The sequence below is a fragment of the Centrocercus urophasianus genome, unplaced genomic scaffold (assembly GCF_019232065.1).
Source record: "Centrocercus urophasianus isolate 14NV4802_14NV808 unplaced genomic scaffold, USGS_Curo_1.0 seq_11, whole genome shotgun sequence".
Lineage (NCBI taxonomy): Eukaryota > Metazoa > Chordata > Aves > Galliformes > Phasianidae > Centrocercus > Centrocercus urophasianus.
The window spans coordinates 85052033-85070651 of NW_024884253.1; the positions used below are offsets into that span (position 1 = coordinate 85052033).

The following is an 18619-nucleotide window of genomic DNA, read 5'->3' on the forward strand; positions in this document are numbered from 1 at the left end:
GCTGGGGATGGCCGCGGCGGTGAGTGAGCCCCGCTGCCCGTCGGCCCCCGGCCCGGCGGCGGGGCAGGTGCAGGCGCAGCCCTCCCCCGAGCTCACCGCCGCGCCCCCCCCTCCATCCTTCCCCCCTTCTCTCCCCGCTGCAGCTCTAGCAGGAGGCGGCTCGGGCACGCGTGGATGCGCTCTCCGGCCCCCGGGCGAGCCGGACCCGAGGTGAGCGCCCCGGGGACGCTGTCAGGGCCGGGGGACTCCGGGGCGGCTGCTGTCAGCGCGCTGGGGCTGCGCCCGGCCGCGGCTCACCGGCTGCTCTCGCTTCCTGGGTGTGGGCTGTGTCTGTGTGTGTGTGTGGTTTCTATTTTCTTCTCTTTCCTTCTTTTTAGTTTTTTCTCCCCCCCCCAATGCAAACTTGCTGTTAAGTCTCCCCGCACAGGCCGGGCGTTAGGGGGACGAAGCGGTACGGAACGTGGCACAGCGTAGGGATGTGTGTCTCTTTCCCCTTTAAAGGGTCTCTTTCCTCCAGCACTGCGATGGTAGGGTGCGCAGAGTCACATAAGTAGGCAGTGTCCGCTGCTCTTGAGAAAGCTGCGGGAGTGGGAGGTGTGGGGCTTTTGAGAGGGGAAGCAAAGGCAAAGCGGTGTACAGCTGGAAACAATGGCCTTAAAGCAGTTATATCTGCAAACCCACCTCTTCTCCACCTTCTGCCTCATCCCCTGCCAGCAGCATCCACGACAAAAACACATCCGTGCTTCCCTATATCTGCTCTCTGCCTGTCAAGGCGGGAGGCCCTGTGAACCAGCGACGTTTTCACCAAACTTCTCAGTGGACAGTGGCTGCTTTTTGATTTTTCCCCCAGCCCCACATACATGGGGTTGCATACTCCACTGACTTTGGGATGGGCTCTGACCGCCTGCAGCCCCTGCCTGGCTGCGAGGGATGATCAGCTGGTGTGGGAGGCTGAGGTGATAGAGAGGTGATGCAAAAGGATAACGTTGATAGGACAAGGGGGAATGGTTTCAAACTAAAAGAGGGGAGATTTAGACTAGGTGTCAGGGGGAGATTTTTCACTGTGAGCGTGGTGAAGCACTGGCACAGCTGCCCAGAGAAGCTGTGGGTGCACCAACCCTGGAGGTGTTCAAGGCCGGGTTGGATGGGGCCGTGGGCAGCCTGAGCTGGTGGGGGTGGCAACCCTACCCTTGTCAGGGATTTGGAATCGTCTGGGTTTTGAGGGCCTTTCCAACCCAAACCACTCTGTGTTTCAGTGACTGTTGTGCTACTGGACAGCCCTGTCAGCAAAACCTGACTTTCATTTCCTGGGGCTTGAAGTGGTACTTTTGGGAAATGTCATTTAAGTGGCACTAGTTTGCTTTCCTTTCTCTTCTCCAACCACCACCACCTCCATACGGTGGAGTATATGATGGTGGACTGCTGTTGCTTTTTTGGCATAATAATAGATATATCTTTTCTCCCTCTAGTTACATATAATGTTTGCATACAAAAAAGAAAGTTAATGTTTGAGTTGGCTTCCCGAGCTCAGTTACTTTCTCACATCTGCGGCTATCCTGTGATTTTCTTTTTTCCCCCTTATGCACTCAAATCAGTTCCTCCTACCTGGAGAGCAGAAACTTTGTAACAACTCCCATTCTCTCTTGCTGCTACCCTTACTTAGGAGAGCTAGTGAACTAAGCCACTGCTAGCACTCCATGCTGTCAGTTGGAATAAGGAGGATGCAGCCTGGAACAACCGAAAGAAATCCTAGATATAGTACAAATACATACGTAAAAATAGTAATAAAAAATTGCAATCTGATCCTTATTACACCAAGATAGCATTCATGATTCAGTGCCGTAGTCTGTTTCCTTTACGTGTGGTAGATTAGATTTAATTCTTCCTGCAAGCTATTTATTTGTATTTTAATCCTTGCAAAAAGAATACCTTTGATTGTAATGTTTTACATATGCTTTCCCATTTCTGCAGTGTACTTTCTCATACTCCGTGCTTTCCAGATTACATGATGAACTGTGGCCTTCTTCCTGTTCCCAGGGATGTAGTGAAATATAAGCATGGATTTGCCTTCTGGTGTAGAACTTCTCTCCTGAAGCAGTTTAGTAACTGCATTTGTGATCTCCCAGTTAACTAGCATCACAATGCAGCTGCTGCTGTTTAGACCCTAAATTCTGATGCACGTTCACAGGAGGGTGTGTGAGTCATAGAATTACCAAGGTTGGAAAAGACCTCCAAAATCATTCAGTCCAACCACCCAGCTACCACCAATACTTCCCCACTAAACCGCGTCTCTCAGTGCAGTGTCTAAATGGTTCTTGAACACCTCCAGGGGCAGTGACTCAGCCACCTCCCTGGGCAGCCCATTCCAGTGCCTGACCCCTCTTTCTCCCATCCAACCCCTGTCCCCTGGTGCAACTTGAGGCCCTTACCTCTCATCCTCTCACCAGCTGTGTAGAAGAGGCTGACCCTCGCTTATCTACAACCTCCTTTCAGAGGTAGAGCTATAAGGTCTCTCCAGAGTCTCCTCCAATCTAAACAATCCCAGTTTTGGAACTGGTGTTTCATTTGGTGGTGAACATCTGAATAAAAGTGCTGTACCACGCAGTTCTGTTGCTACCAATAAATCAGTTGTCAAGGAGAAGAGCACTGTGAAGGCTTGGATTTCAGAGCTCGCATTGTGAATTGAAGTCTACTCGCATTGCTGACCCTAATTCTAGTCCAGATCATCACGTAATGCAAATCAGATTACTGAAATCCAGGGTATGCTGATCTGGAACAGTCCGTCAAGATGTACTCAAGGATCTAATCTTAACTCTGAATTTAGTTTAGAATAAGATCGTTGTTCATTTCCCCATAATGCCACCTTCATTTCCATCCTGAGTTACTGGGTAGGCTGAACAGATTCTTGTCCATGTTTCTCTGACAGGAGAAGCAGTGTAAGTGAGGCTGTGCCGTCCAGGTGATTGGATAGCTCTGCAAATTCAACCAATTCTTATTTTTTTTTTCTTAACTGCTCCCTACCTTTTTCTTTACAGGTCTAATAATACAATGTCAGCTGGAAGGGTACGAACAAAGAAAAAGGCATGTTCTTCAGAGCAGTCTCCAGACAGCCTTCCTCTGAGGAGTTCTGGAAGACAGGTATTTATGACAATTTGACACTCTTGTATTTTTATTTTCTGTTAACACTTATAAAGAAGATGTTTCACTGTGGATACTTCAGGGATGGAACGTTTTTGCAGGAAGAGGGAGAATCAGTTCTGTGAAGAAGTAGGCAAAGCTGCTTTTTTATCAACAGTATTCGGAAGAGACAAATGCTCCGTATAACTTGAAAATTCTTGATGTGTTAAAAATACAACCAGAGCTTTCTGTGCAGCTGAACCAGGCTGTCCAAGACCCAAATTAATGTGATACACAGCATCTCTGAAGCCCATAAGAGGTATTTGGTATACAGTTTTGTATCTGGAGTCCAAAAAAAATATTCCTCCAAACCAGCCCTAATATTTTGTTTGAGGTGCAGATAAGATCACGGCTAATTAACGTCAGTAAGTACGTGAAGGAGAGATTTTTTTGAAGGTGGAATAAAAAGAATGCCTGAGGCTTGACTCATTAGCATGTGATGGAGCTCAAAATGCTATTTAAACCAGAGGCTTTTCTTATAATTTCTTCAATGGTATCAGTTAAGCTAAGGCAAGACATTTTTAGCTTTAAATGATATCTTCATCTTTACTGTTCTGTTTTTTTTTCTGGGGGAGAGATAGAAAAAATGACCTAATTTGACAGCTGCTTCATGCTGCAGCTATCTCACAGTGGCTTCAGAAAGTTTGGTTTGTGTTCTTTATTCAATGCCATGCCACAGGATGCAGAACTGCCTGTATGCCTCTGTTAGAAAACACATCTGTGTCATTTCTGGTCAGATTTCAGCTATTCTTTATTAGGTGAAGAAGAAAGCAGCCGAGGCAACAGATGATGATGATGATGCATCAGAAAAGAAATACAGGAAATGTGAGAAAGCTGGATGCACTGCAACGTGTCCTGTTTGCTTTGCCAGCGCAGCCGAAAGGTTTGTTTATTTTTATTTGCATTTTTTCATGGGCTCTTCTAAGCTTGCTGTTTGGAATTCTAACCACATTTTGAAAAACCCCTGCATTTCCAAGTGTAGAGGGAGAACTGAAGGACACTGATACCAGTCTTAAGATGCCAGGAAAGTGTCACAGGTTGTTCAGTTTGTGGTTAAGGTTCTACCGCACAAGTTGCTAATTCTGATAGAGTGTATCTTCAGCTTAGTATAAGCCTATTGATGTTATTAATGGTGTCCTCTGGAACACGCCTTGTTTCTGTGAAACCAAGAGCATCTGAGTGTAACCTGAGGAAGCTAAACTTGCTTTCAAGATGGAAAATGAAACCGCCGTTTACTGCCGAAATTCTTGATCACTTTGTTGTTGGAATGTTATGCAGTCCGAGGTGAGGCTCTGAGCTTGACATTTTAGGACTTGGGAGACAATCGGACTTCTTTGAACTCCTTGTTCTCAAGTTGTTTGTGGCTTTCAGTGTGCTAATGCCAGCCCTTTTGCATTCTGACCCTGGAGATGCATCTCGTCAGTACTGTGTGTTCAGTATCTATAAAAAGAAACATATCAGACCTCATTATGCAGTAGGCAGACTGTAATTATATGGCATTGTTCCCTCTCTCGTTAATTGGGCAAACTTTCCTCATTTTATTTATTCTCCAGTGATATAAAATACTCCAGTGCCTCATTTACTTACCTATGAGAATTCTTCTTTGTTAGCTGCAGTTAAATGTTGTCACAGAAAAGCCAAGTTTTTCAGCAGTTGTGTAAGAGACTTTTAGGGGAAAGGAGTACCTGAGAAATCAGTTGTAGTGATGTTATATATATATTTTTTGAAACAACGGATGTTGCATAATCTTTTTTTTTTTAATATTATTTTAATGTTGTGATAGATTCTATATTTTACATACAGATATATATATATATTTCCACCAGAATACATACTTTCAACATTATTTATTTGAGATGAGATGATTTCACCACTGTCTATTTCAATTAGTACCTTAGGTCACTGCTTTTTACCTTATACATTCATCTTGACTCATTTCACTGAGTTTAATGAGAGTTTTCTAAGCGAAGAGTGATTGCTTTGCATAATGAATATAACCTTTGCTAATAGGCACTTATTTCCATGAGTAATAAAGAATAGAAGTCCAGAATGTGTAGGGGTTTCCTTAAGGTTTTCCTTCTTTGGGATAAAACTGCAGCTAACTTGGTCAAAAAAAAGGCAACATTGGTTTGGTGTTCAGATTTGTGTATATGGTTGTGTCAGCTGTTCTGGGGACTAGATCTTGTGATGAGCTGTGAATCCATTCATCACTCGTACAAGAAAAATACTCATCAAGATGACCCCCTCCCACTGCTGCACCAGTACCAGAACAGAATGAAAAAAAGGTCAAGAAATGCTAAGTTCCTACAGAGAGTTCCTTACACATTTGGAAAATGCTTTGTCTGTCACAATAGGCATTATAAAAACAACTCTATTTTTTGTTCAGGAAGTGTCTACTAAAAGGGTGCTAAAGCAGGGCGCAGTGGACCATTGTTGGAGAGAGGCTGCTGGAAGCCAAGCCAGCTATTGAACTGCTTATTGTGCACACTTTGCCTCCTTTGCATCTGGTGTTGCTTCGTTTGGGAACTGGAAGTGTCTGAGACAATTGAAACGATCTTCTCCTTATTGTGATTTGAATAACTGCAGTGCCTTGTGTAAGACAGCCTTCATGAACATAACATAATGTGCTGGCTTGTCCCGAATATTTGGTTCACATTCCAGAATGTGCTATTGTTAATAGGGTTTTTGAGATGTACCATAAAGTATTTCTGCATTTCTGCATTTCAGATGTGCAAAAAATGGGTATACGTCCAGATGGTATCATCTTTCCTGTGGGGAGCACTTCTGCAATGAATGTTTTGACCACTACTACCGAAGGTAGATTTGCCAATTAACATCGTGCCTTTTCAGTACTTACTAAAATTTGACAGACGATACGAGTGAAGAGACCTCATATACTTGTGAATAATACGAGGGTTCATCCTCTGTGCTTGCTTTATTTGAAGTGATGCTTAGATATTGGTGTTAAAACTGCAGGTGTTGTATGGACTAATCATCAGCATAAATGTGTAGCGTGAGCAAAACCAGTTACTTTATACCTAGGCTGTTCTACAGGTACAGTTATTCTAAAGCTTTCCTCTCTTTTAAAACAAAAGCAGAGAATTTTAAAAGATGGGAGTGCATTTAAGTAGTTCCAAGTACATCCGTTTTCCCTTAGGTAGCAGATTCACTTCAAATGTGAGCTCAGGAGAGAGAACTTGGGTCAGAATAAGACCAAAGCCAGCAAGTAGATTTTGCTTTCATTTCAATGACTGGTGAAGACTCAGGTCAGGGTCACAGAGTACTTTGGGCTCCAGGCTCCTTTCTGTTTTTGTGAGAATTCAGTCCATCTCTGCTAAGATTTCTGAGTGCTTATGAACTCAGCAGCACCTGTAACTCAGTCCCCATTTTAACTTCTTGGAAGTATGCCCAATACCAAGAGGATATAGTGGCCAGGATGCTCGTTATTGCTATCATAAGAACCACAACTTGCTTTGTTTTTAATAGGAAAAATACAGGACTCTCTTCAGCCTTATTTCTCTGTCCTTACATAAAAGGTTTAATTTTAGAATAACCACTGTTGCTTAAAACAAACTAGATCATTCCATTTCCTAACCACTTGCCCTTTTTTTCTCTTTCTTTCTAGTCATAAAGATGGTTATGAGAAATACACAGCCTGGAAAAGGATTTGGACAAGTAATGGGAAAAGTGAGCCCAGCCCAAAAGCCTTCATGGCTGATCAGCAGCTCCCTTATTGGGTAAGATGGACAGCGATTTGTGGAATATGGTGTATTTCAATGTGATGTTTATTTGTGAAGGCATACAGTTTTGAACAGATGTTTAAATTAACTCCCCTGACCTGTCTTTTCCATCTTCTCCTTTCTTGAACTGAAAAACTTTCTGATATTGTATGATCAGGCAGCAGGCCAGCTGAGTTTTTACAGGGGCTAGAGAAAAGCTCAAGATCAATTCTGATCAGCTTCTCCATTGTTGGACACCTTCTCCAAGTCTCACAGAGAACAACTTTCTGTTGCTTTTTGTTGAAGTAGCAGCTAAGATGTATAATATTCAGATAGAGTAAGACTTAGTGGGGAAAATGGGACGTACCAGCTATAGCAAACTGTGAGTGTAAAAGACTTGCAAAACATTGATTTCTGTATTTCCACGCTGAAGGGAGTAGAAGAGAAAGAGAGATGGAAATGGAATAAAGTTTGAAAAAAACATATCACAGAATTTCAACCCCCCTGCTGTGTGCAGGGTCACCAACCAGCAGCCCAGGCTGCCCAGAGCCACATCCAGCCTGGCCTTGAATGCCTCCAGGGATGGGGCATCCACAGCCTCCTTGGGCAACCTGTTCCAGTGCCTCACCACCCTCTGGGTGAAAAACCTCCTCCTAATATCTAACCTAAACCTCTCCTGTCTCAGTTTAAGACCATTCCCCCTAACCCTATCACTACCCATCCTTGTAAACAGTTGTTCTCCCTCCTCTTTATACACTCCTTTCAAATACTGGAAGGCCACAATGAAGTCTATTGAAGTAGTGCGTGATATACTTTTCACAGCAATGCTTGCAAAAGCCACTGCAGTAGTAATGGCTGTTGAATCAATTTTGGATTAGGTTCTGTGGTGAAATTCAGTCTTTTAGGAAATCAGTGCAAGACTTAGTATACAAAGTGTCTTACACCCGAACATTATATGAGAATGAATTTAACAACTGCACTTAAGAATTTTCTCACATCTGCCTTCTTTCAGTCGGTTATCGAGGCTTCATTAACCTTATCTATGATCAGTCAGTAACAAGTAAAAACATGTTTGTTTTTTGACTTGTAGGTGCAGTGTACAAAGCCAGAGTGTGGTAAATGGCGTCAGCTGACAAAGGAAATCCAGCTGACACCGCAAATAGCAAAAACCTACAGATGTGGTATGAAACTAAACAATTCCACCAAGGTAACACAGAAGACTTTTGCTCATATGGAAACTATTAACAAGTAGATTTTTCTTGTTTGCGGACATTATTTACTTCTTACCTTGCTGCTTAATGTTTCTAATTTAAAAACAGTTGCCTGATGGCCTGTGGAGTTGCACAGTGAAAGGCCCACAAGCTGTATGGCCTTTTCTGTATCCTGAGTGAAAATATCAAGAAAGAAGAATTTGAAATACTTTCTGTCTGTAGTCAGTTATAAAATCACTCATTCTGAAGCTATGAAAAGATTATCAGAATATACGAAATAGACATGCATCACAATATTTGTTTTAGTTTGTCAAGCCATGCTCATTATGGAGGAAAATGTTTGAAAAGTTCAGTGAGCTTTTGGTAACTTCTAGCAAGTTTTATCACGGGAAATTTTCAGCTTTGGCACAAAGATAACTCTTGAAAAAGAGTCCTTTTAATGCCGCAGAGTCTTTTTTGTGAAAAACATGACAGTTCATCTTGGAACCTTGTGATGTTGAAATAAATCTAAGAATTTTGGTTTTATAGTCTGGACTGGAAGAGTCTCTCTGAAAAATGTAGAATCTTCCCAGATTTTTTTTTTGCCCTTCCAATTTGTTTTAGTGTTCCACTCCATTTTGTGGAATAAGACACATATTCTAATGTCTGATCGGTGGAGACTGCTTAATTCAACAAATGAGAAACATTTTCTGGTATATTTTGTATTTTTTCGGTGTGTTGTGTTTTCAACTATATGTTTCTCTGTTATTTACTTTTACTAATACAAATGTCGTGCCACAGAAAGCTAACATGAATGCATTATTTGGTTTAAGGAAACATGCCATAGCCAAATTGCTTAGTTTTATATTTAATTTTTGTTGTAGAGTGTAAGAATAGCTCTGATTCAATTGGCTTTTCTTTCAGACGGAGGGCTCAGACCAATGTTCCATGCCTGAGGACTTGGTGAGTAGCAGCTGTTCCTCCTCATTTGTTCAGAATACGAAAACAACCCCAAAGCATGGCATACATCTTTCCTTTTCTTGGACTTTTGGCTAATTGTAGCAGTATTGATGCATTTTGCAAAGGACACTATTTGCAACAGAGCCTAGGACCTTCTACTTTCTCATCTTTTTTCCTCTCTTCCCTCACTATGCCAGTTAGATTTCAGGTGGTTCTTGCTGTCTTTGAGCTGTGGCCAGTGATCCAAGGCTCACTCCTAATTCTCATTTTTTATTAGGCAAACCAGCATTCAGCTGCCAGTTTTCAAATAAAAATCCCCATCTCCAAATTCCCCTCTCTTCAAGGTGGTTTCCATCTTTAGTTAAGCCTTGTCTCCTCTTCCTGAAAAGTGCATAGGAAAGCCAAAACATGTTTTCTCTCTCCTCTACCTCCTAATGATACGTGATGCATGTTGGTGTTGCAATAGTTTTATGATCACGTAACCTCACATTTCAGATTGAGTATGATATGATAAGCCAGTGTTGGCAAGCGTACCTGAGGTACCTCTGTCCCAGGAAACGTGCATAATAATTGTTGACTGCTGTGGAAGCTTGGACATTTTGTTTCCTTAATGCATGTTTACTTTGTAAAACGAGGCTGAGTCAGTAGCATTTCTTAGGGTTTTAGAAGGTCTTTGATGGGGACAGCAGAATTTATATTAAATCAGTCAGTTAGTTTAGACTTCTAAGTTCAGATTTCTGGTTGCACGAGCAACTGTAAATGTTTTATCAAGGGCCTGGTAAGGCACAGGTGCATTGTCGTGGCATGTCTCATCTGTTTGTTTTCCACATAGGTGTGGACTTGATGAAATTTCAGCTCAGTTTCTGAGGTTTAATACTGCTAGTTTTCTGTGTCAGGCTGAGGATGGGGAAAGAGGGAGAGAAAATGTCTTTAAGACTTGCAAATCTGAGATTGGTACTAATAGCGCTTTTTGGTGTCAGTTCTGGAGGGAGGGGGGAATTGGTTCATTTTACAACGTTTTCAAAGTACTGACATGTTCTCTTCTCCCCTCTTTCCTTCACTTCTCCGCTTGGCCAGAGAGTGGCTGAAGTTTCAGACCATTGGTGGTACTCCATGCTCATACTCCCTCCTTTGCTGAAAGACAGTGTGGCAGCTCCCTTTCTAGCTGCATATTATCCAGACTGCGTGGGCATGAGTCCATCCTGTACCAGCACTAATCGTTTACCTGGTGAATCCAACCTTGTGAAGTTAGAGCACTTAAAGAGCGTGCCTAATTTGACTGGTAAGGGCCATCTGCAGGGCTCTGTTCCTTAAGTAGGTGTGATGACTGTTGTCTTATAACTGAGGTTATAAGGCACACAACGCTCCTGACTCAGAAACACCAGTTCTGTTCTCAGCACTAATACACACCCTCTGTGTGACTGCCTCTCTACTTCTTTGTTGTAATTTACTCATTTGTAAGATAAAGGTAATGCATTTCTTTAAGGTGTAAGCACAGACCTCATAGGCTTTTTGATTACTACCTGCCATTAAGTAACAGAAATGGAAGTTAACATTCCGGTACTAAAAGATCATTTGTTTTCTTAAGGAAATTAAGGTTTGTAATAACAACATTTAATTCTGCTAGTTTTGATGTGGAGGATGTTTGAGGCTTTGCAGAAAAGGATTAGATTTCTTACGGCACATGGATTTTGTTTAGGTTACTTTTTGCTAACAGTAGCTCTGAGACTGACAATCTGGGAGCGAGATCTGCAAAATAGGTTCAGTATGAAAGAAGGTAATTCAGGATTCCCGTATCATCCTTACTGATATACCTCAGTACTGGCTCAGAGAGAGTACTTCGAGGGAAGTTCTGCCTTTGTGTTATCCTTGCAGGCTTTGTTCTCCTTAGGTGCTGAAAATAAATCCGCTCATCTATTCAGCAGATATTTACCTGCTTTATAAACAGGAAACCAACTTCATTATACAGAGCTGCTAGTGCTGCATGTGGAAGATGATTACTTTTAGTCCCAGCTCTGGGTAGAGCTGGGAGCTGAAAATGAAAGCAGTTCAGAGGACTCTGTGAGCCTGTACAGCAGTGCTAGGCTTTAGACTTGAATTTAGATCCTGTTCCATGTTGGACCAGTCATGGCATCTGAGGGCATGTGCTGCCTCTCTGACAAAACTCAAACTCTTAGGCCCAAGGCACTATCAGAGGTGGTGCAACAAGAATTAGTACTACACAGCCTGGAGTGTAGAAGAAGGGAAAGCCGTATGAAATGAGATAATTCTAAAAGTGGCTAGAGGTTGGGATGCTTCCTGGCTTCTTTATCTGTGCCAGATCAATGAATTGTCTTAAAGGGAAAAGGATAAGTAGATAAAACAGAATATGACTATTTCTTTTGTGTGTGTGTGTCTTTATTCAGTTCCAGGAATGAACAAATATTTCCAGCCTTTTTACCAGCCCAATGAATGTGGGAAAGCACTTTGTGTAAGGCCAGATGTCATGGAACTAGATGAGCTCTATGAGTTCCCAGAATATTCACGAGATCCTACCATGTATTTGGCCTTGAGAAACCTGATTTTGGCTCTGTGGTACACAAACTGCAAGGTAATGCTAAAAGTTAATTTGTTTGTTTGCAAAAGCTGCTGTTATGGGATAAGGATGTTTTAAGTGGGAGGAGGCAAAGGAATTGGACTCTATTTCTATTAGAGCCTTATGAACCAGAAAAAATTGTTTCTATCCTTTTGAAAATTCTTGCCAAGATTGGATTTCCACTCCACCATTAGTTGTAATGCCTAGGACCTTCTTTTATGGTAAAATGCTAAAGTTTTAAAAGCATTAAACCTTCACTAAATCTGCTCAGCTATTTTCTGTCAAAAGTGATGCTCGGACATTTCTAAACAGTTGTTTGTGTGTGCTTGACAGTATTTTTTTTCTCGTATGAATGTTGGACAAGGAAATGACTGCCTTTCTCCTTTCGTTTATTCTACAATGTTACCCTTCAATGAAATTGCTTCTATTTCTATTTAATATAAACAAAATCAAGAGACAACTAGAATTGCACATACTGAAGCTTTCAGACCCTGATATCTGCATTATAATTGTGAAGTTTTTGGATATTCATCTAGCTTTTATTCTGAATGCCATTTTAAAATGAATTTTAATGGAATGTAACCATGAGCACTGCCACCTGCAGTCAGGGATGGATTTCAGTACCATGGAGTTTGCAAGAACATCTTTTACACTTATGCTTTATTCCAAGTTCATTTAGCTTTTTATTTAAAGGAAACTGAGAAGAGAGAAATTATTACCTTACTCTTTAAGGCTGACTGGCAAGAAACTTCCACAAAAATTGCTTTTAAAATATTCTCAGGCACCTCTATGATTCATGATTAATGAATCATATCGTTTATCGTGTGGTTTACAATGCAAATACGTTGCAAACATGTGAAAGTATCGGATATTTAACCACCAATACTGCTTTTTTTCCCCCTTTTTTCTCTTCTACAGGAGGCCCTTACCCCTCAAAAATGTGTCCATCATATAATTGTTCGAGGGCTTGTGCGTATTCGCTGTGTACAGGAAATGGCGAGGATACTGTATTTTATGACAAGGAAAGGGCTAATTAATACAGGGATTTTATCAGTCAGTACTGACCAGTATCTTCTTCCTAAAGAATACCACAATGTAAGTAGCTGTAACAATCCCTGTGTTATCACTACTATAAAATGACATGGACATTTTTTTTTTTGCTCGTTAGCTCTAACTCCAATAAGTTGTGTCGGAATCACTTCTAAAAGCAAACATATTTCACATGGTCCTCATAGAATCATAGAATTGCTCAGGAAAAGACCTTAAAGATCATCCAGTCCAACCACAACCTAACCATCCTACCCTCACTCTAACAACCCTCTGCTAAATCAGGTCCCTGAGCACCACATCCAAATGGTTTTTAAGCACATCCAGGGATGGTGACTCAACCACCTCCCTGGGCAGCCTATTGCAGAGCTTAACAACCCTTGCTGTAAAGAAGTCTTTCCTGATATCCAACCTAACTGTCCTGATATCCATCCTAACCTCATCTACCTGTAGTGCTCACTGAAACAGCAGAGATGGGAGTTTTGCCAGCCAGGTTTCTATTCCCACATATCTGTGGAATCCAACCCAGTGGATTTGAACTTTCTGTACACTTTTCAGATGGGGAAAAACATGCAGTATGCTTAGGTTCTTCTTGTGCCTTAATCCTGGACTACACCTCTGCTTCCAGAGGTGAGGAAACTCATATTAAGTTCTGGTTTGCAAGAGCTATGATTGAAGGGTATATATTTATGACTAGCAATTTTCATGACAGAATGCAGAAACTTACATACTGAATGCATTCTGTAATAGAAACCTCCTAGAAAAAGTTGATTTCTGTGTGGAGAGTGTATTTGCATGTGTTCTCAGTTTATAAAAAAGCTTTTATTGATCGCCCCAATTTGTGATTGGAATTGTTACAAGTTAAGTGTGTTATTTGTCTGAGAACTGTTCCAGTTAAAAGAAATTGAGACATCTGCAATTCAAATTGCATTTCTGAAATCTAAGGGTACTTCAACTTTAGCAAGAAGAATACATTTGCAGCTAGCATTTATATTTTAGTTCTTAACTACTTCTATGTATTTGAACGTTATTTTGTAGAAATCTGTCATTATTGTTGGGGCTGGTGCAGCAGGATTAGCAGCAGCCCGACAGCTACACAACTTTGGGATTAAGGTAAGAAACTTTAGAGTACGTTACTTGAAAAAACAAGAGATTTTCTCTGCTTTGGAAGTGTTCCTCCTCAAAATAAAGAAATAACCTTGTTCTTAGAAACATCTAAGCATGGAGCATCCCAATTAATTGGCAGAATTTGGGGTTTTATTGAGTAAATTTTCTGCTAAAAACAGAATTTATCTTCATCTAAATTTTAACAAGGCAAGCAGTGCGTATTGTAGGCAGACTTGAGTAGGGAGGATAAAGGAAGTCAGGGACATTTGTGTATAAATAATCCAACTGTAGATGGCAATTGTTGTTTAAAGGAGATTTTCTCTCTGTTTTGCCCTTTAGTGTACCTATTTGTTTATTAAACAGGCAAATCACACATATTTCCCTTCTCCTCCATTTACTATTACCAGTATGATCCCAATATAGTAACAGAACTTTACGCATCAGAGAATAGCAATATTCTTTACAAATTAGATGTTTGCAGCGCTGATGTTTAAGGAAATGAATGGGCACGTTGCTTTCCTTTTTTTTTTTAATAAGTGAAACCCTAGCTCCTACTGCTCCATAAACTCTTTCCTTTTCTGCTGAATAGCAAATTGTAGTGCAGCCTTATTGTCCATCAAGATCTTTTGGAAGCTCTCCTGCAGTAAAATATGGAATCACTGACTAGCAGGACAATTTCTTTAATGCATGAAGTATCTTGTCAATTTTTTAAATACATGTATGTGCTTTTTTTTCCTATTGCTTTCTGCTGTTTTGGATAGAGTTTGTCCAAAAAGAATTTAGATAAAAATAAAAGCAAATAAAAATAAATATATTTAGTTAGACAAAGTATCCATCCAGTCCAGCATCCTGAGTCAGGATGCTGAAAGAAGTATGTATGAATGAATTAAACATGAGCTGTGAGCACATGAAAATGAGCTATTCTTGGAATACCCTTGAAATAAACTTCTCCAAAAGCATTCTAGATGTCCCTAGGTGGATGTTGCACACAGATCATTGTGTGCAGCATGCCTTCAACTCTAATTTTGAGATTCCCAGCATGTCTTTATTGTTTTTAAAAATATTTTGAAGTTTTCCACTGGGATTGTTTCTTGAAGTATCAGTTGTTGTACACGCGTACATATCCCAAAGGGTAACCTTTAAATAACAATTTAAATGCATAAATAACTTATATCAAGAAATGAAAATAAGGCATTGAGGTTGTTAGCCTTGTTGGTTTGCTTCTGTTTTTGCTTTGTTTTCCCCTTTGCTCTGGAGTTGGCCACGTCTCACCATGCACTGAACTGCACTGTGTCGTAGGTCATCGTCTTGGAAGCTAAGGACAGAATTGGTGGCCGAGTGTGGGACGATAAGACGTTCCCAGGCGTCACTGTTGGGAGAGGTGCACAAATCGTCAACGGATGCGTCAACAACCCAATGGCACTAATGTGTGAGCAAGTGGGTTCTCTGCTGTGGTCATGCGTTATCGTTACAGAACTGTTGTTAGAAGCTGGGTGTGGGTGGCTGGGAAAGGGCGGGAGTCTCTTTTCACGGCATGATTAAAACACTGTTCTGCGTTTTGAGTAAACCCTGTGCTGCTGTTCTATCTTTGGTGACAGATGGGGACAGAGAAAGGCTGCAGAATGGTTTCACGCACATTATGTAAAGAAAAACAAGGCAGCTTCGCTTCAAAATTGGAAGAAATTCCTTTTTTTGCCCTTTTCTAGAGATAAAAATATAAGAGGCACCTGGCAGACTGCTGATTCTAGTACAGACAAAACTTTAGAGCTGAGAAAGACATCACTGTGGTAGGCTATTGCTATGCTGTTGTAATACAGAGCTTGGTTACAGACTTGCCTTTGCTTGGCCTCTGCATTTCTAGTTTGATTCTGAACAAGCAATACTTAATATGTTTAACAGATACTTTTCCAAACATAACACAGCTTAATTTTTTTGGGCAGGAAGCAGAATTTCCCCCAGTGGAACTTGAATGTGGAGTTTATTCAGAGAGGCATGTAAATCCAGCCCACGCTGTTTTAACTGTTTAGTGTTCTGTAGTGTCATGAAGAATAAAAATGATGGGGTTTATTATTGATTTTTTTTTAAAAAACACTTCAGTTATGAGGTGAAGAGCAATGGCTTTTGAATACATGTTGGGTACTCGCCTTATGTGGTTATGTGATGTCATATTTCATGCAGAGTTTAGCTCTGTCTTGAGATCTGCAGTGGGGAGCAGCATCCTGGAGATATGCAAGGAGATGTGAAAAACACTGGAGTGCACTTAAGTAACAAGGCTCTAGGGAGAATCTCCAGACTGACTGTGTAGAATATAATGAATTCTTTGCTATGAGTTGGATAAGCAGAGAAAGATATGAGGTTTAATTCAAAACCATTTCTTTCATTGCTTGCTTGATAATGAAGCTGGCAGCAACTGGCAAGATGCATCCTGCCGATGCCTGCAGGGAACTGTTAGGCCATCAGGCATCAGAAAGCTGCTGAAAAGAACTAATTTCAGGAAAAATGAAAGAAACTCGTTCATTATGTTTGATACCAGATACATCTCTGTGCTACCCCATGACTTGACAGGAAAGTTGGAGATGAGGTTTCAAGGAATCTCCGATAAAGAAAATAATGGAAGAGTGGGGAAAAACAGTTTGTGGACAACTAAGAGATGGAAGGGCTCTTGGTATTCCAGAGCACAAGAGTCTCAGTTAATATGACTTGTTATTTAAGACCATGGATGTTTTTTCATTGACATCATTTAAATCTGAGGGATACACCTTTCTTTAAATAACCTTAAGCTGCTAGGCACTGCAGTTTTTCCATACTTATAAAGCAATAAAATGTCTTCTTCTTAAGCTTGGCATTAAAATGCACAAACTGGGGGAGAAATGTGACTTGATCCAGGAAGGTGGAAGGATAACAGATCCCACTATTGATAAACGTATGGACTTTCATTTCAATGCCATCCTAGATGTTGTCTCTGAGTGGAGAAAAGATAAAACCCAGCATCAAGATGTTCCTCTTGGTGGTAAGTGGGAGATGTATTTAAAAGTGAATATGTTGGCTGTGCTCGTAACTGTCAGAATTTAGAATTTCATATTAAAATGCCTTTTAGATCAGACATTTTTATGTCTAGGTATGGCTGCACACCTAACCTTTAATACAGCAGTGATAACCCAGCTCTATTGAGGACAATTGACTACTTGTACACTCACAGACCAAAAAGTCCTTTGTAACTTCTAAGGAGGATGAATTTGAAGGCTTTTATAAATACTGCATTACTTCTGGTGTAGTATCTTGTTTTAATGGTGAAGCTTTTTGCAGTATAACTACTGGCAGTTGCAGCTCAAACACTCAAACACCTGCTGAAGCAGGCGGCAGCGAGCTGCAACTCCTATTCTTTATGACTAATCTGTTTAAAAAACAGCCTAATCAAAGTCTTTCAACGGCAAGAATGGTCCCATCCCTGCTGGTAATGCCTCCCACTTACAGCATGCAAGCACATTCAACAACAAATAAACTTGCTCAGAAATAGGTGTGTCCCAAATCTTTACAGTGTGGGATGAATAAGACAGAAGTAGTAGCTTTGTGCTCTTCAGTGAACTCTGGATCAAATTCCTCATCTCTTCTTGTTTCGTTTTTAAAAAAAGAATAAAAAAAATTAAACAGGATTTATTTGCAAGGATTCTGTTATCCTAAAGTGTTGGTTTTTTTCCCCCTGAAATATCTTCAACTGTATATTAATGACAGTGAAGCGATTAATGTCTCTCCTGTCTCAACTGATTATCCCAACTATGCTGTTGCACTTAGTAGTTTTTAAATATATTTTTTAATATCTTCCAGAAGCTATGTACATTTTCTTTACGAAGAAAAAAATATTTTACATAAACCTATGTTTAAGCAACAAAGTTGTATTTTATCATCAGAAAGATCTTGTGGTTTTTCTATGAGAAGAAAAACATCCTAGTACAAACAAGCCTGAAAATCTTGAGATCTAGAGAAGAGAATGCTGAAATGCAGGAGGACTTCTAGTGAATTGTGATATATCCTTATTTGAAACATGTTCTTTCACAGAGAAAATACAGGAGATCTATAAAGCCTTTATTCGGGAGTCTGGTATCCAGTTCAGTGAACTGGAAGAAAAAGTACTACAGTTCCATCTCAGTAATTTGGAGTATGCCTGTGGCAGCAATCTCTCTCAGGTGAGTTTTGACAGCTGTGTTTTGACATGGTTCAGCTCTGTGGAAAATAGTGTTGCAAGTGACATTGAGAAGCCTTCTGATCCCCCACGTGGCCTCAATCAGCTGTCCCTAAGTTACTCCTATATCCCTAACTTGGTCTTCAAAAGCACTGTGACATAAATTCCAGCACCTCTGTAGGTAATCTAATGGGAGTTCACGACACACTTGCAGTGAAATCCTCTTTACTTTCAGAAGCTGCAGGGGAATAGTGCATTTTGCTGAGATTCTGGCTGGTAGGATTCACAGAGTAACTCTTTCTCAGACATTGGTGTGTGACTTCTGCTTCTCAGATATGTTTAAAAAAACTGAGGCACTTCTCTACCTTGGTATCTTGAGAATAAAAGCATTTAACTCCTAAAATGTTCCAACACCATGACAGTGGGCCCCAGTTCACCACTCCTAGGTATTCTGTTGACTGTGTGATATGGTTTGAATGCAATTGCAGTGATAAGGAATTGTCATTTCAATAGCAATTTGAGAACTGCTTCACTGCCAGGTGGTGACTGCCAAGAGCAAATATTACTATTGTACTGTGAGTCTGTTGGGGAGAGAATGTCAGTGAAAGCAAACATGGAATAACCTGTGAAGATAGAGACAAATTCTGTTTGTTTTGTTTTGTTT

General features: G+C 40.7%; 2 protein-coding genes across 3 annotated transcripts in view; one reads left to right on the forward strand and one right to left on the reverse strand.

The window, feature by feature from the left end:
* The first annotated feature begins 113 nt into the window (after positions 1 to 113).
* The window catches only part of KDM1B (lysine demethylase 1B), a 28402-nt gene continuing 9896 nt past the window's right edge, over positions 114 to 18619 (forward strand). Inside the window, exons 1-14 of the mRNA XM_042833437.1 lie at positions 114 to 210; positions 3036 to 3138; positions 3936 to 4060; positions 5905 to 5994; positions 6803 to 6914; positions 7987 to 8103; positions 9011 to 9049; positions 10124 to 10328; positions 11452 to 11636; positions 12540 to 12716; positions 13707 to 13781; positions 15075 to 15212; positions 16614 to 16785; positions 17832 to 17959. Of these exons, the coding sequence (XP_042689371.1) occupies positions 3049 to 3138; positions 3936 to 4060; positions 5905 to 5994; positions 6803 to 6914; positions 7987 to 8103; positions 9011 to 9049; positions 10124 to 10328; positions 11452 to 11636; positions 12540 to 12716; positions 13707 to 13781; positions 15075 to 15212; positions 16614 to 16785; positions 17832 to 17959 (1653 nt within the window). The 5' untranslated portion in view covers positions 114 to 210; positions 3036 to 3048. The remainder of the gene's footprint in view (positions 211 to 3035; positions 3139 to 3935; positions 4061 to 5904; positions 5995 to 6802; positions 6915 to 7986; positions 8104 to 9010; positions 9050 to 10123; positions 10329 to 11451; positions 11637 to 12539; positions 12717 to 13706; positions 13782 to 15074; positions 15213 to 16613; positions 16786 to 17831; positions 17960 to 18619) is intronic.
* The window catches only part of DEK (DEK proto-oncogene), a 47009-nt gene continuing 30331 nt past the window's right edge, over positions 1942 to 18619 (reverse strand). For both annotated transcript variants that reach the window (XM_042833455.1, XM_042833447.1), the window contains exon 11: positions 1942 to 4617. In XM_042833455.1, coding sequence (XP_042689389.1) covers positions 4597 to 4617 — 21 coding nt within the window. In that variant the 3' untranslated portion in view covers positions 1942 to 4596. The remainder of the gene's footprint in view (positions 4618 to 18619) is intronic.